This window comes from Urocampus carinirostris, chromosome 11 (genome assembly GCF_059441175.1).
Source record: "Urocampus carinirostris isolate Australia breed hairy pipefish chromosome 11, RoL_Ucar_1.0, whole genome shotgun sequence".
NCBI lineage: Eukaryota > Metazoa > Chordata > Actinopteri > Syngnathiformes > Syngnathidae > Urocampus > Urocampus carinirostris.
In genome coordinates, this window is record NC_142359.1 from 40488383 (window position 1) to 40512382 (window position 24000).

The window sequence follows — 24000 nt, forward strand, 5'->3', positions numbered from 1 at the left end:
TGTTGGTCACCCATCTAATGGGATATAACCAGGGTAGATAGATAAATAGAAGTTTGGACGTAATCAATGTTCCCTCTAAGCTGCGGGTGTGCGCAATTGCGCACTACCCAGAGCTTTTCCGCGCACAAGAAAATCTAGCCAGCTCACAAAAATGAGGGCTCGAAATTGCTAATTGAGAAGCGAATTAAGTAAAAAAAAAAAGAAAAAAATACCAAAATAAAAAAGTAGTGAAAAGGAGAGAAAAAGAGCAGGAAAATTTCAGAAAAAGGCAGAAGAAAAGAAAGAAGCAAATACCGTATTTTCCGCACTATAAGGCGCACCTAAAAGTCTTAATTTTAATTCAAAAGCTGACCATGCGCCTTATAACACAGTGCGCCTTATATATGGCTCAATATTAAATTCGCAAGGTCTCGCAACTTACTCAACAGCCGCCGACTCGATTTTACCCCGAACGTGGAGTAGTCCGCGGTGTATGCTGGGATTTATATACCGGCGTTTCATTGGCTAACCAATGTGTCAATCATCATTTGAATCGATCACTATTGGATGAAGTTATTCGGAGCCTCGGATTGGCTAGATGGCCAAAACAAACCCTGCAATCGGCCGAGTTTAGCAATGGCGTAGCAAGTCCGCGGTGTATGCTGGGATTTATATACCGGCGTTTCATTGGCTAACCAATGTGTCAATCATCCGTTAAATCGATCGCTATTGGCTGAAGTTATTCGGAGCCTCGGATTGGCTAGATGGCCAAAACAAACCCTGCAATCGGCCGAGTTTAGCAATGGCGTAGCAAGCTTGCTAAAGTACGCCATAAAGAAACATGTTTCATTAGTCTGTATTTGTAAATATTCTACTCTCCTGGATTTACTTCACTCACGGTTGTAAGAAGACCATGATTGCGTATCATTATTGAACTTGAGAACTTAGGTGAGTTATGCGGCTTTATATTTTCCCGGTATCTTGTTTTAGAACGATCTTGATGTTGCTGTGATGAGTTGAGTGAATTAAACTCAATTCCAAGTGTTTATTGTCATATGCACAGTAAAGTTGTGAGCGAAAAAGAAAATAGAAACATAGAAATGTTTGGCATTTCTTGAATCCCAAGACTTCAACCTTCCGAATGATATTTGAAATGACGCATTTAAGTGACATCGTACGGACACCGCATCCGCACGTGTCGACGACACGTATTTGCTTCTTTGCAAGCTTTGGGAATGTTAAGGGGGTAATCAGTTTGACTGAATCATCTGACTGTTTTGTCGACGTTCCCATTGTAGCGCCTTATAATCCGGTGCGCCTTATCTATGGAAGATATAGGACCAAAAATTATTTTTTGGGGGTGCGCCCTATAACCCGGTGCGCCCTATAGTGCGGAAAATACGGTAAAGGGAAAAAAGGATATAGGGAACAAAAAAGCAAGAAAAAAGTAACAGCTAGGAAAAAAATAAACACAAAGAGATTTTTTTAAAAAGGAATTTAAAAAAAAGAAAAAGAGGAAAAAGTTTGTGTTGCATTCAAATAATCCAATTATATCAAGTTAATCTTGTTGCCAAAATTGTACTTCCACTAAAAAATTTAATTACAGTTCTGTATCGTGCAACCGACTAAATAAGCCCCAAAACATGTTAGTATTATGCAACAAAGGATACCAGGAAAAGAGAAATGGAAATCTTGTTAAAGAATTGTAAAAACAAATGACGTTTGTAGGCCTTGTAACCTTTGCAATCGTACATTAGTCAATTCATTCAAAAGTGAAAAATAATTTTGCATTGCCGGAAACTCAGCAAAATGTAACGTGATGTCAAGTTTTGGACATGTTTGATAATGATTTAGTTGCCACACTTGTGGTTGCTGTTGCTCACTGTTGTTTCAAGCATTGCTCACCGACTTTGTGTAAACGCTCAGACACGTGGAAAATTAGAGGGAACATTGGACGTAATATTGATTTGCAAAACATTTAATGTTAAGAAAAAAACAAAACTCGTGCAAAATGTTCACATAGAAATAGATAATGTTTTTTATTGAAAGTTAACATTCATGGTTCATACAAAAATATCTACCAATAACATAGGTGTTACTTACAGTAAAGGCCACAGCTAACTACATATTAACTATTGTTTGCATACAGTGAAGAAAATACAGTGGCTTACGAAACTATTTGGCCCCTTTGAACTTTATTTTGCTATATTTCAGACTTCAATCATAAAGATATAAAACTGTAATTTCTTGTGAAGCATCAACAATAAGTGGGACACAATCATGAAGTGGAACACACTTTATTGGATATTTTAAACATTTTTAACAAATAAAAACCGAAAAAGTGGGTGTGCAACATTTTTCAGCCTCATTGAGTTAATACTTTGTAGCGCCACCTTTTGCTGCAATTACACAAAGTTCAAGGGCCCAAATAGTTTTGCAAGACACTGTAAGTATTTGAACACCCTGCTATTTTGCTATTTCTCCCATTTAGAAATAATGGAAGTGAATGAAATTTTCATTGTATGTCCACTGTGAGAGAGAAAAACTATAGAGAAAAATCCAGAAATCACAATACAGTGGAACCCCGGTTCTCGACCATAATACGTTCCAGAACCCTGTTCGAAAACCGATTTGTTCGATCACCGAAATAATTTTTCCCATTAAAAATAATGTAAATCGTTTTAATCTGTTCCAACACCCTGAATGTTTACCTTGAATGTTTACCGTAAACATAAAGCTAACCCAGGCTCATCGTACGTTTGCGTTATCGTAATCTTCCGTACGAAGGATTCCCCTAACATGAACGTGTAAAAATAAAAAAATTGGACATTTGGGTTGGCCATGGTCAATTTTTCAGGTCGTTTGCAAGTCATTTAGCACCCGGGTCTCCACAACAAGTGGTGAGCGGTTCATTGAAAACGGGGCTCCGTTCCAACACCCTCAATGTTGGGCTCCGTTCCAACACCCTAAATGTTTAACGTAAACTTAAAGCTAACCCAGGCTAATCGTACGTCTGCGTTATCGTAATCTTATGAATAGGATTTCTTATCTTTGTGGTGGTCAGCAGAAGGCGCTCGCACACCTCCTTCATATTTGGCTATTATTTCTTTCCTAAATGCAATAGTTGTACGCACTACTTTTCTTTTTTCACCTGTTTTTGAACGCCTGTGTGTCATGTAGAGTTCTGACCCTGAAAGACCCATTAGTCCGCCCATTAGAAGTCCACCTGCACTTCATGCATCATCCTGAATCAGGTGCATCTGTTTGAAGATGTCAGCTGCATCAAAACACCTGTCCACTCCATACAATCAGTAAGACTTTAACTTGTGAAGACCAAAGAGCTGGCCAAAGACATCAGAGACAAAATTGTACACCTCCTCAAGGCTGGAAAGGGCTACAGAGCAATTGCCAAGCAGCTTGGTGAAAAAAGTCCACTGTTTAAGTAATCATTAGAAGCTAAACATGACGGTCAATCTTAATCAGAGTGGAGCTCCATACAAGATATCACCCCGTGGGGTCAATGATTCTAAGAAAGGTGAGGAATCAGCCCGTAACTACACAACAGGAGTTGGTCAATGACCTGAAAAGAGCTGTGACCACCGTTTCCAGGGTTACTGTAGGTTATACAGTAAGACATCATGATTTGAAACCATGCAGTTCTTCAACCAGTACACATCAAGGCCAGTCTTAAGTTTGCATATGACCATTTGGATGATACAGAGGAGTCATGGGAGAAAGTTTGGTGTGGTCACATGAGAAATAGAACTTTCTGGTCATAATTCCACTAAGCATGTTTGGAGGAAGAAGAATGAAGAATACAATGTGAAGAACACCATCCCTACAGTGAGGCATGAGATTGGTAATGTCATGCTTTGGGGGTGTTTTTCTGCACATGGGACAGGACGATTTCACTGCATTAAAGAGAGGATGACGGGGGCCGTGTATTGTGAGATTTGGGGGAACAACCTCCTTCCCTCAGTTAGCGCATTGAAGATGTGTCGTGGCTGGGTCTTCCAACACGACAACGATCCGAAGCACACAGCCAGAAAAACCAAGGAGTTTTCCTGGCTGAGTAAGAAGCATATCAAGGTTCAAGCATGGCCCAGATGGTCTCCAGACCTGAACCCAATCGAAAATCTTTGTAGGGGAAAAAACTCAGTGTTTCTCAGCGACAGCCCAGAAACCTGACTCATCTAGAGAAGATCTGTGTGGAGGAGTGGGCCAAGATCCCTCCTGCAGTGTGTGCAAACCTGGTGAAAACCTACAGAAAACGTTTCACCTCCATAATAGCAAACAAAGGCTTATGTACCAAATATTAACATTCATTTTCTCAGGTGTTCAAATACTTATTTGCAGCTATATCACACAAATAAATGGTTTAAAAAAACATGCATTGGATATCTGTTTTTTCGTTTTCAGTTTCTCTCTCTCAAAGTGGACATGCACCTACGATGAAAACTTCAGACTCCTCCATGATTTCAAAGTGGGAGAAATAACAAAATATCAGGATGTTCAAATACTTATGTTTTTCACTGTATATAAAACCTGTTTTGGCCCAAACCCAACCAGACCTTACCTCCAGTGGCCCCCAAATAAATTGAGTTTGAGACATTTTTGCATATTTTAAATACTTGTAGGTCAAGGTCCTAGAGGGAGCTGACAAGATTGTCTGTCATCTTGCTGCTAGCCTCACAAACCAGAAATCATGTAAAAGACGGGGGAAAAAATCGGGGAAAAATGGTGTGGTTTGGTCACTTTGAGTCTCTGTAATTTGTATTGTTCCTTGTGCTTTGTAGAATTAGTTTTCGGTTGAACTACACAATACAGCAGCAACAAGTGGTCCTTCATGAGACTACATATAATTAACCATATTAACAAAATTATTTGATCAACCCACAAGACTGCAAATACGTGTACAGATCAATAAGATAAAGTCAGATATGTGATTTTTTTCCACATTAGCACTTTATATACAACTTTTTTGAAGTAAAATTGTGTCAAAGTATGCATCCCACATGCGAAAGAGTAAAGTAGAAATCAACAAAGTGCTCCAACTCTAGTTATGCAATTGCATTAAATTATATCTGAACATTGATCCTGATTACAAGGTTAACGCTTCCCCATTTTTCACAGTTGCATCATATGCAATTTTGGTGGCTTGTTATTCATTGTTCTTGGCCGAAAGGTAAAAATCATTGTCCACGTCCCACAGGCGCTTAGCTATTCTCAAAGCATTGTGAGATCTCAGGAGGGGTCAAACAAGGTTCCCACTACACAAGAACACGCCTCCGTCCTTACTCGACTTACGGGAAACTCTGTATGCAGAAAAGGAACTCGGGCCAAGCAGCCAGAAATGCATTTCCCCAAGTCTGAAACTGACTGTACATCAAGATGAGACAGACTCTGTCTTGCAAATAACGGCTCAAGGGTTGAGTTAGTCTAATTTGGCAAAAGCCAGATTGATCATACAAATTACTTAAATTAAGCCGCCATGACATCAAAGTCCAAAGTTATCAGGCCGGGAAAGGCACAATATGAGATATATTCATCCTCAACTTTGGTATTCATTACAGATTGCTTATCTTACATTGAGAAGCCAAGAATTCTGCTGACAGTGGCCAGAAAAGCCCAGTCATTGTAGCAATTTGCCCAACCTTAACCAGGACACATGAAAATTATCATCAGACATCACATCATTAAACACAATGGTAGACTATTCAATTAGTTTTTACACTAGACAACCGGGATATTGCGACCCTGCCTTGCAACGTTTTCACGTTACGGTATGGGATTAGTGCAGATGTGTTTCTGCTCCTTTTTACACGATTTCCCCCACAGTACGACATCAACAACAAATTATTTTGTGTGCCCAAAATGTATAAAATGTAAACTTTGCGGTGTTTCTGGGAATGTAGACTTACATCTCTAAGATACAGGTCTGCCATATTTCAATGTCATCTAAAATACAGGTCGACTACAAATTTGGGTAACAACATGAAATGCAGATATATAATTGGCTGAACTACCTCAATACTGTATATGTTGTACTGTATTATGTTGTACTATGGGTCCTGAGACTTGCAGTGATGCTAAAGGGAGAAGCAAAAACATAAAAACCATGAAAACTAAGCTGGCAATTATATAAGAAAACAAAGAAGGCACGCGAAAGTCTTCCCGTACGACATCCGCATCCAGTTGCATGGTGTTAACCAATCAACGATTGGGACCGTTGGTAAAAATACAGAGGTGATTAAAGCATAAAAATCAGTTTTAATTTGAGTCTGCCGTAACCTCCTCTCTCTGCATCAAGCCACTAACTCCATTGTGACAACTTAAGTCATGTCACTTCAAAGGAAAATAAGATCTTATTTTTTTACATATATATTTATAATGTCAATACTTAACGATGCCCTCTTTTTGTAATGATTTTCTCCGGGTAAAGGCATCTAGAACACATTAGCTATACATTGCCATAGGTTTCTACCCACGACGGCAACTTCAGTTTGTGATCCCCACCTAAAATGGATTCATGTTGTATCCCGGCGGTCTATGGTATTTAATATCACAATAGTCGCTCAGTTACATGTGGTAGGACGCACCTTTCCCATGCCAGAATGAGCATGGCCCATCTTCACCACCACAGGAAAAGAAGGACTTGTAACCTAAAGAGAAACAGAACTGCTGTTAGATTATTTTGAAGCCCTCATTAGACTTTTATTTTTGCACAACTTGTCAATCCCTGGGGGGAAAAAAAGTAATCATAGAGAACTCAGAAAACATAGAAATGTATGGACCACATTCCGATCTCAGACCAACATGTGGGTAAGCGTAATAACAAGTGACAGGTTTTTTTCCAGAAAAGCAAAGAATTTGGTTTAAAAACATGCAAAAAATGAGAGGTTTTGGGAAGCTGGGGTAGACCACAGCTGACTGGAATGAGCTTAAAGTAATATGTTGTTTCCCATAGTTAGGACGACTGCAGTAGATAAAATAATATATTACAATAGACTTCCAGATCCAGGATTCTGCCTTATGACGTTTTCTATAGACAGTGTTAAATAAGATTTTATTTTCGGTCTCCTCTTTACGCCATTTTTCTTAATATACAACATGGAATTTAAATTGAGAATTAAAAAAAGGCAAGCATCTGAAACCTTTCATCCAGGAATTGATTCGAATGACTCTGGGCAGAGCACAGATGAGACAAGCAGTTGCTAATGGGTCAGAGCACTGCAGAAAAGGCCCAGCCATCATGGGGCAAAGACAAAATATACTCCTACTGCCTCCATTATCACCTTTGAATTGCCAATAAAGTAGAATGGAAGGGCAAATGTGCTAATGAATTTGGTTAGAATGAGCTCTATAAAATCATTACGTAAATTCCGGACTATAAGCCGCTACTTTTTTCACAAACTTTCAACCCTGCAGCTTATTCAGTGATACGGCCAATCTATGTAATTTTTCTAACGGCCGCCAGCGGCGCTCGAGTACAAAAGGTAAGATTTAGACCGGTGGAATATATGCGCCGAGGAAAACTGCAACTTCTTGGCTTGTGCATAAATTAAATTAGCGTAAACATACCCTCATCATGCAAAATGCAAAAAGAAAGGCACATCAAAAAAATCCACCATCACCAACGGGTTCTGAAAAACCGGTCTGCTGCGTGACGGAGAAGAGGGCACAGAATCAGGAGTGGATGAAAGTTCCAGCGACAGCGCGAGTGAGGCTGCGGGAGCGTGGGACGACGTCTATATGACAAAGTTTCTTTCCGACACTGAGGAAGACGACTTTGATGGCTTCAGTTCTAAGGAGGAAGATGAGGACGGTTTACCGTGATTTTTACAAGTACAGTATGTTTTTTTAACAGACCCGTTTACTATGTTGCGAGCGTGTTGCTACCATTAACTGCCCTGTCACAGGCACCGTTTGGGATGAAAGTTATATTATTATTATTATTATTAAAGCTTTGAAAACTCTCTCGGTGTACCGTCTTTCTTTGTAAATATGTGTAACCATGTATAATATGTATTTGCAAATGTATATTTTTGTAATCTACTTATTTGTTTTTATTTTAGAAACTTATTCTTATTCTATTTTGCACGGGCGAAAGAAAAAGAAGGGGCTGAACAAACGCGGGGTGACGGGAAGTGGAGTAAAGGTGAGACCTGTTTGTAGACACGGCAGACAATAGAGGATATGTATTTTTCCCACCCTTACCTTTGGAAATATACTTTTTTTTCCCTTGGATTACTTTCAACGGGACCCGGACTCTGCAGGTCTGCATCAAACCTTAAGTACCGGTATCACTTTCCGTTCACTTTGCCGGCTGTGATTTTTGGACTGTGTACTTTATTGAAGGACATTCAGTTTCAATCGCGGGACCTAAAGTCGGGTTTGGGTTAATTTTGTGTTTGCGTTATATTTTTTTTAATGTGGGCGCATGCGGCTTGTGAAAGTACAAAATCGGTTTTCCTCTTAAAATGTGGTGGGTGCGGCTTATAATCAGGTGTGCTCTATAGTCCGGAATTGACGGTATTTAGGCACCTTAATATTTTCTGGGCTCAATTCATGAAGTCTTAAGTTCCACTTGCTTCAAGTGTATCCACTCTGAACAGTTTTTAGTACATTTCTTTGGAATGTTAATTTTTTCTCAATTTTTACATCGCCACATTACGTATCAGTAATTTTTTTCCAGAACCAAAGAACAATAATGGCATCAGTGAGCTCAGCTAGAAACTTCTCTTGTCCAAATACAAATCGGTTGTCAATTTCCCCACCCCATAACCAAACTCAAATGGTGGTCTAATCAAATAAAATGGAAATGTCATTTTCTTAATTTTTATTGGTACCAATGTAGTGTAGACTGGGACTCCAGGATAAAGCTGTAATAAAAGACCCAAATGAGGAACATAAGATAAAAACAATATGAAATATTATATAAATAGGTTATATTTACAAGGTAATACTAGTAGACTGGCCTAAGTTGTTAGAGCATAAGATATAATAATGCAATGAAATACAGTGCAATGAGAGTAGCAGCAATATTGTGCAAAAATAAAAATAAAGGAAGAAACAATGAAGCAATATACAATATAGTTGTACAGCATTGTGTGCTTTTTTTGGAGTGGTTATGGCCCTGGGGAAGAAACAGTCTCTGAGCCTGTTAATCTTTGATTTAAAGTCATTATTGCGTGGTAGCCAGGTGGTGGTTCTGGTGGGAGAAGTCCTTAAAAATGTTGTCTGCTCTGTTGCAGTACCACTAGCTGGAAATGTCTAGACTGGGCAGCCAAAGATTTTTTTTGGCTGTGTTGATGATTTTGCAAGGTTACCCTATCTGCTGCCGTGCACCCAGCATACCACACCGTGATGCCGTATGCCCGTATGCTCTCAACAATTCCTTTGTAGAAGGACACCAGCAGATTCTAGTCCAGGGTGTTTTTCCTAAGCAACTCTAGTCTTGGCAGACACAGAGGGGTTATGTGTATAATGTGAGGAATTATCAGATCAGGTTAGCACCTATCTGAGAAGTTCTCTGTTGCATCAAGGTGACGATGTTTGCCTAGGAGAGAAGAGAAGTTTGCATGGACCGAGCCCACAGACACCCACTCTTTGTCGGGACATGTTTCTTACAGTAATTTCCACCAGCGTGGCAATGACGGCACAAGTGGAAGACGACACAGGGAAGAGAACCCCATCCTGAATCTCCGCTTTAAGGGGAGTTTTCGCGAATTCACAAGCCAAAAAAACAAGCTTCGGTGGTGGAGGGGCTCAACAATGTCTAATGTATGTTTTTGTTGTGGTCGAATCGTACCCAAAAAAAAATTGTGTGGTTAAAACCTCCAGTCTCAAGCTAAAATCACATTGTGCGATTGCTTTTTTGCCTTTTGATTTCAGAACTTATGACTTTCCTTATTTAATCCAACACGCCAGGTAACCACATTGTGGAAATACTTCAGGGAAGCCCATACAACCCAAATTTGTGAGCCACAAAAGTCAGTGTCTGCAGGGATTTGTGCTTCAACTACCCCTGCTTCAATAACAATTTGCAGTGAAACTTCCTGTTGCCAGATGTGGACTCTACGACTTATTATTATTCCACACTGCTGGAAAGAAGGTTCCATTTTAGAAATCGCCAACTTTCAAGATTGGCTTTGGCGAAACATATGGCATATCCATTTAATATTTCTGACGTATTAATTTTCTTCCAACGTGATGCTTAAGACAAGGACCCCCACCCAAAATTGTAATACTGTTGTCTCTTTTTTTTTTTTAACTCAGACTAAAATTTAAAGTCACAACATTGTAAAATTCAAAACCTATATCAAAGAGTCCCTCTGGGTTATACTGTCGCGACAGGTTTGGCTTATTTGTATACTGAGTCAAAACAAATTAATTGTCAAGTTAAGTCCCACCACAGGGTCTCCTTTTATTGATGAGGTGAGTAGCTTAATCATCCGTTGGGAACTCAGATGTTAGGGGAAGCCAGCTGAGGTGACTTGGGTCTGGTCCAGATGTCTTCAGAGCAAAATCTTTGGGTATGCCCCTGGGGACAACTCAGGATATGCTGAAGAGACATAATTTCTAGGCTCACCTGGGAGCAGCAAGGGATCCAATCAAATGAGCTGAACTAAATTTCTGGAGATAAGAATTCCTGGGCTTCCCTGCTGAGGCTACTGACCTGTCATCCGACCCCGAATAGTTGGAAGAATGATTAGATTGTTGGAATAATGCTCATTTACTATAGTGTGGACTGCTGGTTTTCTTCTCCTCTGTTATATTTCCTAGGAAAGGGACATCTGGCAGAAGATGGTTGGTGCTCAATCACAGCTCAATGTTCACAATGGCCGACACGACTTGCACGTTCATTATACCATCATCAAATCTGATAAGTCTGTATTTTATGGGAACCCCCATGAGTCACAATGACAATGCTCTTCATATACAGTCCTATGCGAACCCGTGATAATTTTTAAATTTTCCTTTGTAAATCATTGGTTGTTCGGATTAGCAATTTCAGTTAAATTTATCAAATAGCAGACGAACAGAGTAAAATCTGAGAAGTGAAATGAAGTTCATAGGCTTTACAGAAAATGTGCAATAATTGCTTAAACAAAAGTAGACAGGTGCATAAATCTGGGCACCCCATCAGAAAAAAACATCAATATTTATTAGATCCTCCTTTTGCAGAAATAAAAGCCTCTAAACGTTTCCTATAGCTTCCAATGAGGGTCTGGGTTCTTGTTGAAGGCATTTTGGACCATTCTTCCTTACACAACATCTCCACTTCAGTCAAGTTTGATGGATTCCGAGCATGGACAGCCTGCTTTAAATTACACCAAAGATTTGCAATAATATTCCAGTCTGCGGACTGAGGTGGCCATTCCAGATCATTGTACTTGTTCCTCTGCATGAATGCCTTAGCAGAATTTGAGCAGTGTTGTCTTGTCGAAGTATCCAGCTCCGGTGCAACCTCAGCTTTGTCACTGATTCAAGAACATTGTTCGAAAGAATCTGCTGATACTGACTGGAATCCATGCGACCTTCAACTTTAACAAGATTGCCAGTATCTGCACTGGCTACACAGCCCCACAGCATGATGGAACCACCACCAAATTTTACTGTGGGTAGCAAGTGTTTGTCTTGGAATGCTGTGTTCTTCTTCCGCCATGCATACCGCCCCTTGGTATGTCCAAATAACTCAATTTTAGTTTCATCAGTCCACAGAACCTCATTCCAAAATGAAAATGGCTTGTCCAAAGGTGCTTAAGCATACCTCAAGCGACTCTGTTTGTGGCATGGGTGCAGAAAAGGCTTCTGCCGCATTACTCTTCCATATAGCACCTTCTTGTGCAAAGTGCACTTAATAGTTGAACGATGTGCAGGGACACTATCTGCAGCAAGATCATGTTGTAGGTCTTTGGAGCTGGTCTGTTGGTTGCCTCTGCTTATAAGATTTTTCTTGGCCTGCCACTCCGGGCCTGAACTAGAACTGTGCCTGTTTGATTCCATTTCCTCACTATGTTCCTCGCAGTGGAAACTGGGAGCTGAAATCTCTGAGATAGCTTTTTGTATCCTTTCCCTAAAGCATTATGTTAAGCAATGTTTGTTTTCAGGTCATTTGACAGTTGTTCTGAGGCTCAAATGTTGCCACTCTTCAGAGAAGATGCAGAGGAGAATAAATTGCAACTGGCCGTCTTAAATACCCTTTCTCAATTGTTCCTCAGTATTTTTTTCACACATCTAACAAGAAATGGTCCATTTTTCAAAATGTTATGCAGGGCTCAATGGAATGTTGAGCACGGAAAAGTGGTGCCTCTAGTCCTTAAAAAAAATCTGACCCACCGATATAGACGCGTTAATGATAGAAAAGGGGGCATTTCAATTGGAAATAAATTTCGGTCCTGGCATTTCCTTTCGAGGAGAGGAATATTGGAAAGACAGCCTAAAGAGTGACTATAACATGTGTCTGGCCTCAGAAAAACATCCTCTATCATTTGTAGTGGAAGAAAAATCATACCAGTGGTGCAATGTGGTCAGCTATGGAAAAGCACTTCCAAGGCAGCTTTTAGTTCATGTGTCTCTTTCAGATGTGGATACAAATAGATATTCTATTCACTCAATTGACATTCAGTAAACCCCCGAGACGCAGCGTCTATGCCTGACAATGTTTTCAATTTGTGGTGTGGAATAAGGTGGGTTTTGCCCCCTATTCATGGCATTTCCCAAACTATACCTCATCAACAACACATTTTTTTGCATGCCCCAAAATGTACAAAATTCAAAATTTGCTGTTTTTGTGCGCATGTAGGGTTACACATCTAAGATGCCCATCTGCTATTAATTTGATATTGGCTGAACTCCCTCCTAAAATGACCTGTTCTTCATTCAGTCCAGAATCTTGTTTACTTCATAAAGATGCCGGCAAAATACAATACTGATTTTTTTGTACAATATTTATAGGCCATATGGGTCCGAAGGCTTGCAGTGATGCTAGGGGGAAGTAAACACATGTTAACCATGGTAACGAAGATTGCGCTTATTAAGTCACACAAAAAGCTACCCTCACCAGGTCGCATGGCCGTAAACTATTATAAAAATAAGAAGGTGATTAAAGCAAGGAAATGTAAAGGCATGACAATCCTCGCAAGTGGAAGTTTTAAAATAAGTGACATTTTTAATCTACAGTTTCTCCTCCAACTCTGCAGTTAACTTGACGTCACACCAAACCTGTACAATAGGTCATTTTTCTTTACATGCTTTTAAATTTATAATGCTATTTAGTCATATACACTTATATTACACATATGGATTATTTACTATACACCATTTTGTCATTTTGATGTTTTTATATGGGGTACTGGGGGTTTGGAACACGTTATCTAGTTGCCATACATATATACAGTGCATCCGGAAAGTATTCACAGCGCTTTACTTTTTCCACATTTTGTTATGTTACAGCCTCATTCCAAATTGTATTAATTTAATCTCTTATCTCAAAATTCTACACAAAATACTCCATTATGACAATGTGAAAAAGTTTTTTTTTTTTTACTATTTTTGAATTTATTAAAAATAGAAAACTAAGAAATCACATTTACATAAGTATTCACAGCCTTTGCTTAATACTTTGTTGATCCACCTTTTGCAGCAAATACAGCCTCAAGTCTTTTTGAATATGATCCCACAAGTTTAGCACACCTATCTTTAGGCAGTTTTGCCCATTCTTCTTTGCAATAAGTCTCAAGCTCAATCAGGTTGGATGGAAGACGTTTGTGCACAGCCATTTTCAGATCTCTCCAGAGATGTTCGATCGGATTTAAGTCTGGACTCTGGCTGGGCCACTCCAGGACATTCACGGAGTGGTTCTGAAGCCAATCTTTTGAGATCTTGGCTGTGTGCTTTGGGTCGTTGTCCTACTGAAAAATGAACCTTCGCTCCAGCCTGAGGTCAAGAGCACTCTGGAGCAGGTTTTCGTCCAGGATATCTCTATATATTGCTGCATTCATTTTTCCTTCTATCCTGACTAGTATGCCAGTTCCTGCTGCTGAAAAACATCCCCACAGCATGATGCTGCCACCACCATGCTTCATTGTAGGGATGGTATTGGCCTGGTGATGAGCGGTGCCTGGTTTCCTCCAAACATGGCGCCTGGCATTCACACCAAAGAGTTCAATCTTTGTCTCATCAGACCAGAGAATTTTGTTTCTCATGGTCTGAGAGTCATTCAGGTGCTTTTTGGCAAATTCCAGTCGGGCTTCCATGTTCTATTTACTAAGGAGTGGCTTTCGTCTGGCCGCTCTACCATACAGGCCTGATTGGTGGATTGCTGCAGAGATGGTTGTCCTTCTGGAAGGCTCTCCTCTCTCCACAGAGGAACGCTGGAGCTCTGACAGAGCGACCATCGGGTTCTTGGTCACCTCCCTGACTAAGGCCCTTCTTCCCCGATCGCTCAGTTTAGAAGGCCGGCCAGCTCTAGGAAGAGTCCTGGTGGTTCCAAATGTCTTCCATTTACGAATAATGGAGGCCACTGTGCTCATTGGGACCTTCAAAGCAGCAGAAATTATTCTGTATCCTTCCCCAGATTTGTGCCTCAAGACAATCCTGTCTCGCAGGTCTACAGACAGTTCTTTTGACTTCATGCTTGGTGTTTGTGCTCTGACATGCACACTCAACTGTGGCACCTTATATAGACAGGTGTGTGCCTTTCCAAATCATGTCCAATCAACTGAATTTACTGCAGGTGGACTTCAATTAATCTGTAGAAAGATCTGAAGGATGATCAGTGGAAAAAAGAGGCACCTGAGCTCAATTTTGAGCTTCATGGCAAAGGCTGTGAATACTTATGTAAATTTAAATTCTTAGTTTTCTATTTTTAATAAATTCAAAAAAAGTAAAAAAACAAAAACTTTTTCACATTGTCATAATGGAGTATTTTGTGTAGAATTTTGAGATAAGAGATTAAATTAATACAATTTGGAATGAGGCTGTAACATAACAAAATGTGGAAAAAGTGAAGCGCTGTGAATACTTTCCGGATGCACTGTATATAAGCAATTTCACCCTAAACAACAAAGTGTTGTATCCCGAAATTCTACTGTACTAAGACAACTTATATTCTGGTATATTTTACTGCAGCTGCTATCTGAGACCACCAAAAGCCAAAGCTCATCCAGCCTCCTGCATAGTGTCATCGCTGGACTTTTTAATCTTGCATATACAAGCTTCCAAGATGGTGAACCTATGTAATTTAAGAACAGAAAACTTTTAAATCAACTCTAATTTGACATTGTTAAACTGTTGCTTTATTTCAGTCCAAATTTAATGTTTTTTTTTTTTTTTTTTTTTTTCAGTAATGGGGACCTGGACATACGTCAATAGAACTAATCAATCTAGTAATGTGACTTCCTGCCTCTGTGGGACATATGAGTTATGAGTGGGCCGGTCCTGCAAAATCCATCAACGGTGTGCCACATTCCTCTTAAGCAGGCATGTCCAAAGTCCGGCCCAAGGGCAAGTTCAGATTCAGATTCAGATTCAGATATACTTTATTGTCATTCTAGTACACGTGTATACAGAACGAAATGTCGATACATCTGACCCGCACAGTTTCCTTGAATGTACAGATTAAATAAAATGTTGTATTGAGTTGGAGTATTGAAGTACTAATAATATACTAAATAATTATGGCTATGTATAGTATTATACAATAGTGCAAAGAGTGCAAGAGTAGCAGCTAACCAGATGTGCAAAATGGGCAGTCAGGTAAACAAGTCACTGTACAGTAACAATAACACTGTAGTACAATAGTGCAGAGGGGAACAGATGTGCAAAGGAGTGGCTAGGTATAAAGAACTCCTAGTAGTGCAAAAAGCAAAACAGACAAACAGATTAGCAGCAGTGTAGACTTACTATGTGTGTGATTGACCATTTAACAGTCTAATGGCCAGGGGGACAAAACTATTGCAGAACCTGGTGGTCCTGCACCGCACACTGCAGTACCTCTTCCCAGAGGCTAGCAGAGTAAACAGTCCATGATGGGGGTGAGAGGGGTCCCTAATGATGTTCTTGGCTCGGGATAGGCAGCGCTTCTGGCCAATGTCCTGAATGGAGGGGAGAGAAGTCCCAATTATTTTCTCTGCTGTCCTCATCAACCTCCTCACACTACCCCAGTCCGAGGCACTGCAGCCTCCACACCACACAGAGATACAGCTGGTCAGGATGCTCTCTATGGTGCCCCTGTAGAATATGATGAGGGTGGGTGGGGGCAGGTGGGCTCTCCTCATCCTCTGCAGGAAGTACAGGCGCTGCTGTGCCCTCTTCACCAGTGATGCAGTGTTCACGGTCCAGGTGATTTTGTTTGTGATGTGCACCCCTAGGAACTTGGTGCTGCTGACAACCTCCACAGCCTTGTTGTTGATGAGAAGTGGGGCATGGTTGGGCTGGTTTTTCCTGAAGTTGATGATGATCTCTTTAGTTTTGTCAACATTCAGGACCAGGCTGTTGTCTCTGCACCAGCCCACCAACTGCTCCACCTCCTCTCTGTAGGCCAGGTCGTCGTCGTCCCTGATGAGGCCCACCACTGTTGTGTCGTCCGCAAACTTCACGATGTGGTTTGTGGCTGACCTGGGGACGCAGTCGTGTGTCATCAGGGTGAACAGCAGGGGGCTCAGGACACAGCCTTGGGGGGAGCCCGTGCTGAGGGTGATGACATCGGAGATGTTCTGACCAATCCGCACTGACTGGGGTCTGTCAGTGAGGAAGTCCAGCAGCCAGTTCCGCAGGGGGGTGTTGAAGCCCAGGAGTTTCAGTTTGTCTACCAGGTGTTGTGGGATGATGGTGTTGAATGCTGAACTCAAGTCCCGGAACAGCATCCGCACATGGGTGTTCTTCTCCTCTAGGTGTGTCAGGCTCAGGTGAAGCGCAGAGGAGATCACATCCGCGGAGGAGCAGTTTGTCCGGTAGGCAAACTGAAAGGGGTCGAGTGAGGAGGGGAGACTGGAGGTGATGTGCTCTTTAACCAGTCTCTCAAAGCACTTCATTATGATGGTAGTCAGTGCAACGGGCCGATAATCGTTCAATGATGAGATCTGAGGATTCTTTGGCACTGGGATGATGGTGGCAATCTTGAAGCATGATGGTACCGTGGCTTAGTCTAGCGAGGTGTTGAAAATGTCTGTTAGGACACAAGCCAGCTGATCGGCTCACTCCCTAAGGACCCGCCCTGGAATGTTGTCAGGGCCTGGAGCCTTCCGTGTGTTGACCCTTCTCAGGGTCTTCCTCACGTCAGTTGAGTCCAGGAGGAGTGCTCTTTCGTCCTGATGTGGAACCGCTTTCGCTGCAGGGGTGCCATTTTGTGCCTCGAACCTCCCAAAAAAGTTGTTGAGGTCATTTAAGAAGTCCATGCTAGTGTCCCCCACTGGGGCGGTGGTTGGCTTGTATCTGGTGATATCTTGAATGCCTTTCCACATATCCCTGGTATTGGTTGTGCTGAGGAAAAGGTACTGGATTTTTTGACTGTGCGATCGCTTTGCTAGTCTGATAGCACGGTTCAGGTTGGCCCTCGCTGATCTCAGTGCCTCCTCATCACCAGATTTAAAGGCAAGGTTTCGTGCCTTTAACAATTTGCGTATCTCAGCAGTCATCCGGGGCTTCTGATTGGCACGGGTGCAGATGGTTTTGGTGTTGCTGACGTCCTCTGCGCATTTACTGATGTAGGCTGACACAGACATGGCGTACTCATCTTTGTTTATTTTGTTGTTGTAAGTAGCAGCCGATTTAAACATGTCCCAATCTGTGCATTCAAAGCAGTCCTGTAGTGCCTCCATAACCCCCCAGTGGAGGCAATGATTACTACCAATAATCAAATGTTTTATGGCCTGTGGCCTCAGTTATAAAATTAATAATATGTGGCCCGCTAGTAATGATGACCGCAGTATAAAATACATTTGTACAAAAAAAAATTTAAATTTAAAAAAATCACCATTTCACTAGAATATGGCAGTAGCCAAATGGCCACCTTGCCCATGGCCTTCTGTGAGAACTTGTAACCCAACCCATTTGTGACATGGTTGACTGTAAATTAAAAAAGGAAAATTGACTGTGAGGACTGCCGCTTACAGGACAAATGGAAACTTGAGTATTTTTCCACTGAAACCCAAAACAACTGCGTCTGCCTCATTTGCGAATAGACTGTGGCTGTTTTCAAAATATATGATATTAAGAGGCACTGCCAGACAAAAATGCTGACTACAAAAGGCTAACTGGAACTAAACACTGTGAAAAGGTGAAGCAACTGGAAGCTGTTTTAACGACACAGTTGCACTTTTTCACGAGACCCTGCAAGTCAAATGAAAATGCTAGAAAGGCGAGCTACAAGCACAGCAAACCTTTCATGTAGGGTGATTTTTTTTTTAAATTATCAGCTTTTTAGACACCCGTGTCTTAAAGAAAAATAAATGTTTAATTTTCCAATATCTTTACTGAGTATCCGAAAAAGAGCTCAACGGAAATGAAGTGATTGATTAATTCCTGGTCACATGATCCAAAGGAACGTTTTGTTCCATCTTCTGAGCCAGCGGCATTGAGACGTAAAGTTGAAAGCGGGCAGAAAAACAAAGTGTGGACGTTGTGTCACAACGTGATTCCGTCATCCTGTTTCCACTGCAATTGTGTAAAACATAAGAAGCTGTAAAGGAGCACCTTTTTCGTAAGCCCCCAGGATGAAAAGCAGATGTGGAGTCTTGGTGTTGGTGTTGGTCGGAACAGATGAAGTGTTGCTTTAACGACGGATACATCACGTCCCTCTTAACTGTTTTCCAGTGTTTAGTTAGTTATCGCACTTCAAAACATTTACAACGATTGTAGAAAAATTGTATGTTTAAGGGTATTATACACAAAAACAGCCATTGCTCAAAAAAGGAGCAAGGCTAAATAATATTCTGTTGTTATAACTCTCTGACCTTATCAAGGCTCTAATTGTGTGATATGAAAATTTCCAATTACATTTTGTTTGATACATATATATATATTCAGCATAGTTTAATTTGGTTATTGCAAACACAGTACTACTCTTATTGTCAATAGAGGGAAAAACAAAGACAAAAAAAAAAAAATAAATTAAAAAAAAAAAAAAAAAAAAAAACAGCTTGGTAGCCTAGATGGTACTTGGCCGAGTTATACCTAAGACTTACAACATTGGTACCCATTGCCTCCCTGCTTGGCGCTCGGCATTAAGGGTTGGAATTGGGGGGTTTGGTCACCTAATGACTCCCAACACAAGAGTTGGGTCTAAAAACCCGGCGCCAATCGAAGGCGACGAGTCACGTCGATAGCTTCGCGAGACAAAATGATTTCCGGTAGATATCATGTTGATGGTTGATACTGGCTGAATAATAATAAATAAAAATAAATAAAAATAAATAAAATAAATAAATAAAATAAATAAAATAAATAAAATAAATAAAATAAATAAAATAAATAAAATAAATAAAATAAATAAAATAAATAAAATAAATAAAAAACAAAAACCTATGAGTATAGATGGCTCTGATGCCACAGAACATTTTGAGTAGTTGAAAGTACAAAACATTTATAAATAACTAAGTTATAAAACTTAAATTACTTCTACGATTTTTATATTCTCATCAAATTTATGTGATAAGTTACGTATATATATTTTGACACCAGAAGGGTTAAGTATGTGTTGGAAATGCCCTACTGTGTTCAAAAAGCCTTTATATAATTGTTTTCCCCACTGCCGCCTGTCTACTTTTATCTTTCTTTTAGCAAAGGGGTTCCGGCCGCGGAATACATTAAACTCGAGGAAAGGTGGCAGGGGGAAGGAGGTTGTAGAAGGTGATTTCATGGTCGTGCATGTTTTTATGTTAGTGTAGCCTGAAAATGGTGAAAGTAAGTAAAGCTCAGTTTCAAATATAGTTCTAACAGCAACACAAATCCTCAAAAAGATTAGTAAGATTAGTTTATTTGAGCGTGTCTGAGAAAAGACTGTATTTGCAAACGCCACACAAACAGCTTGACAGGAAACATTTGTTGGAGATAAACAGCTGGTGTTAGTTTTGTCCACAAAAACTTACAGGTAACATTGTGAATTTCCCTCCGGGGATGAATAAAGTATCTATCTATCTATCTATCTATCTATCTATCAGACTCACGACAGGGATCGGTTCAACCGGTCTTGAATCCATTACAATGGCGCCACCTGCTCCCGAGATTGTATCTAGTTATTAAGTGTAGTGGTTAATTGCTGTGCTGGCTGGCCGCCAAAATTGTTGTATGTGTTGCCGGGCCTCTACCCTGCGGTGGCAGACATTGTATTAAAAAAAGAGCATCTGTTAGCTGAGGCTGTGAATTGGATGTAGTTCATTTAGTTAACAATAATAATGACTATAATTGGTGTTCGCTTTTGTCAATTAATGAAGAGATGAACATGTAATTACGTAATAAAGACTGGACAAAAACTTGTGGATGTTGTAGTTCACAGATTAAAAAAGCATTAGCTATTATATTGTCACGAAGCGGGTCGGGGAGCAGGAAGTTGGAACTCATTTGCGTAGACGATCCGTCACTTTAATTGAGAAAGAAAAGTTGTCCAACACACAAACGGACCAAAAACAAAACAAAGTAGGCAAAACTACAGACCAGGCATTTAACGGGATTAAACAGAACTTGCAGGAATCTCTCAGAATGTTACGCCGATGTGCAACAAAGTCCAACAAGCACAACAAGAATAAACAGGTATCAAACAGGCATGAACAGGTTTTCAACAAGGGTACAGGACATGGCAGAACCCCCTTTAAGGGTCAGCTCCTGAGGTCCCAAAAAGAAACAAATACTACACCCCCAAGAATGGGTCGACGCTCCCGAAAAGGGTCACCCCACTCCCTCCTCCGAAAACGCAGTAACGGGAAGAGGCAGGGGTGGCAGGCGGACGAATATGGTGTTGCAGGAGAGTCGTACGGGCAAGTCGAAGAGTCGGAATGGCAGGCAGACGAATCGGGGTGGCGAGTTGACGAGTCGGACCGGTAGGTAGAAGAATCAGACAGGCGGACTGTTGAATCAGGCGGGAAGGCGGGAACCTCAGACAGATCGGGCGTTGCAGGAGAGTCGAACGGGTGAGTTGAAGAGTCAATAAGGCAGACAGACGAATTGGAGTGGCAAGCAGAAGAATCAGACGTGCGGACGGGTGAATCAGGCAGGCAGACAGGTCGACAAGCAGGCATGGCAGGTGGAAATCGGGACAGGCGGACGGACGGATCTCGAGACTGGTGGGAAGGCAAGCGGACGGGTGGACGTCGAGACAGGCGGAAGGACGGACCTCGAGACCGGTGGGAAGGCAGGCGGACGAACGTCGAGACAGGTGGAAGGACGGACCTCGAGACGAGTGGAAGGAAGGACCTCAAGACCGGTGGGAAGGCAGACAGGCTGGCGTCGAGGTCAACGGGAACCTCGGATAGCTCAGCAGCAAGTCTCTCCCGAAACCCCATTCGAGGCACAGCAATTGCCACGACGGGCGGGGCCGTGGTTCGAGTGGGCAGGAAGGTGACGTCGCGGCCAGAGAAAGAGCCGCAGGAGGCGGGGCCGTTGCAGATAGGAGCTCATTCAGCTGACGCGACATGAACTCAGTCCGCTGAGTAAATTGCTCCATCTGGCGGTGTATGCTCCGTTGAGCTTGCTCGACCTGCAGCTGAAGGGCGGCGACCTCACTGGGCGATCGCCAAATGGCGTCCTCCAGCTTTCCCCAAATTGTGTTGGGATCGTTCGCTGAGTTCACATCGTTTGGCCAGATCATTCTGTCACGAAGCGGGTCGGGAAGCAGGAAGTTGGAACCCATTTGCATAGACGATCCGTCACTTTAATTGAGAAAGAAAAGTTGTCCAACACACAAACAGACCAAAAACAAAAAAAAAGCAGGCTCAAATGCAGGCAAAACTAAAGACTAGGCATTTAACGGGATTAAACAGAACTTGCAGGAACCTCTCAGAATGTTAATCTGAAGTGCAACAAAGTCCAACAAGAACAACAAGAATAAACAGGTATCAAACAGGCATGAACAGATTTTCAACGAGGGTAAACAATGATCTGGCCAAAAGCAGTTTCAAAAGGCACGTTTAAGTACCCATAGGAGTAATCAGGAAAATGCAAGTTAGCCGGTGTCAAGGGGCGGGGCCAGCTGGGCGCCATGACAACCGTGAAGGACATGACATGTATGATTTTGTTCTCATCTTGGATCAAAGACCAAATGTGCGTTTCTGGATCTATTTCCTGATTATTGATTTTTCACGAAAAGATGGAAAATTAAAGTTACAGATTCTTTCTGGAATTTGTAACTTTGTTACTCTCCTGGTTACAAGTATCAATATAATGCTACACTTACAAAAAACTGGGATAACTTCACTCCCCCCTCTTTAAAGACTCTTTAAACTCAGTTGGGGATTGTTAACACATACAATGCATCCGGAAAGTATTCACAGCGCTTCACTTTTTCCACATTTTGTTATGTTACAGCCTCATTCTAAATTGTATTAATTTAATCTCTTATCTCAAAATTCTACACAAAATATTCCATTATGACAATGTGAAAAAGTTTTTTTTTTAACTTTTTTTGAATTTATTAAAAATAGAAAACTAAAATCAAATTTACATAAGTATTCACAGCCTTTGCCATGAAGCTCAAAATTGAGCTCAGGTGCCTCTTTTTTCCACTGATCATCCTTCAGATCTTTCTACAGCTTAATTGAAGTCCACCTGCAGTAAATTCAGTTGATTGTACATGATTTGGAAAGGCACACACCTGTCTATATAAGGTGCCACAGTTGAGTGTGCATGTCAGAGCACAAACACCAAGCATGAAGTCAAAAGAACTGTCTGTAGACAGGATTGTCTTGAGGCACAAATCTGGGGAAGGATACAGAAAAATTTCTGCTGCTTTGAAGGTCCCAATGAGCACAGTGGCCTCCATTATTCGTAAATGGAAGACATTTGGAACCACCAGGACTCTTCCTAGAGCTGGCCGGCCTTCTAAACTGAGCGATCGGGGAAGAAGGGCCTTAGTCAGGGAGGTGACCAAGAACCCGATGGTCACTCTGTCAGAGCTCCAGCGTTCCTCTGTGGAGAGAGGAGAGCCTTCCAGAAGGACAACCATCTCTGCAGCAATCCACCAATCAGGCCTGTATGGTAGAGCGGCCAGACGAAAGCCACTCCTTAGTAAAAGGAACATGGAAGCCCGTCTGGAATTTGCCAAAAAGCACCTGAATGACTCTCAGACCATGAGAAACAAAATTCTCTGGTCTGATGAGACAAAGATTGAACTCTTTGGTGTGAATGCCAGGCGCCATGTTTGGAGGAAACCAGGCACCGCTCATCACCAGGCCAATAACATCCCTACAGTGAAGCATGGTGGTGGCAGCATCATGCTGTGGGGATGTTTTTCAGCAGCAGGAACTGGCATACTAGTCAGGATAGAAGGAAAAATGAATGCAGCAATATATAGAGATATCCTGGATGAAAACCTGCTCCAGAGCGCTCTTGACCTCAGGCTGGGGCGAAGGTTCATTTTTCAGCAGGACAACGACCCAAAGCACACAGCCAAGATCTCAAAAGATTGGCTTCAGAACCACTCCGTGAATGTCCTGGAGTGGCCCAGCCAGAGTCCAGACTTGAATCCGATCGAACATCTCTGGAGAGATCTGAAAATGGCTGTGCACAAACGTCTCCCATCCAAAACTGCCTAAAGATAGGTGTGCTAAACGTGTGGGATCATATTCAAAAAGACTTGAGGCTGTATTTGCTGCCAAAGGTGGATCAACAAAGTATTAAGCAAAGGCTGTGAATACTTATGTAAATGTGATTTCTTAGTTTTCTATATTTAATAAATTCAAAAAAAGTTAAAAAAAACCTTTTTCACATTGTCATATTGGGAGTATTTTGTGTAGAATTTTGAGATAAGAGATTAAATTAATACAATTTGGAATGAGGCTGTAACATAACAAGATGTGGAAAAAG

The 24000-nt window shown here is 41.4% G+C and overlaps 1 protein-coding gene across 2 annotated transcripts in view; it reads right to left on the bottom strand.

Annotated features, from left to right (window-relative positions):
• syn3 (synapsin III) overlaps positions 1-24000 on the bottom strand; it is a 208297-nt gene that overhangs the window by 32763 nt on the left and 151534 nt on the right. For both annotated transcript variants that reach the window (XM_088348464.1, XM_088348463.1), the window contains exon 7: positions 6579-6641. In XM_088348464.1, the coding sequence (XP_088204590.1) occupies positions 6579-6641 (63 nt within the window). The remainder of the gene's footprint in view (positions 1-6578; positions 6642-24000) is intronic.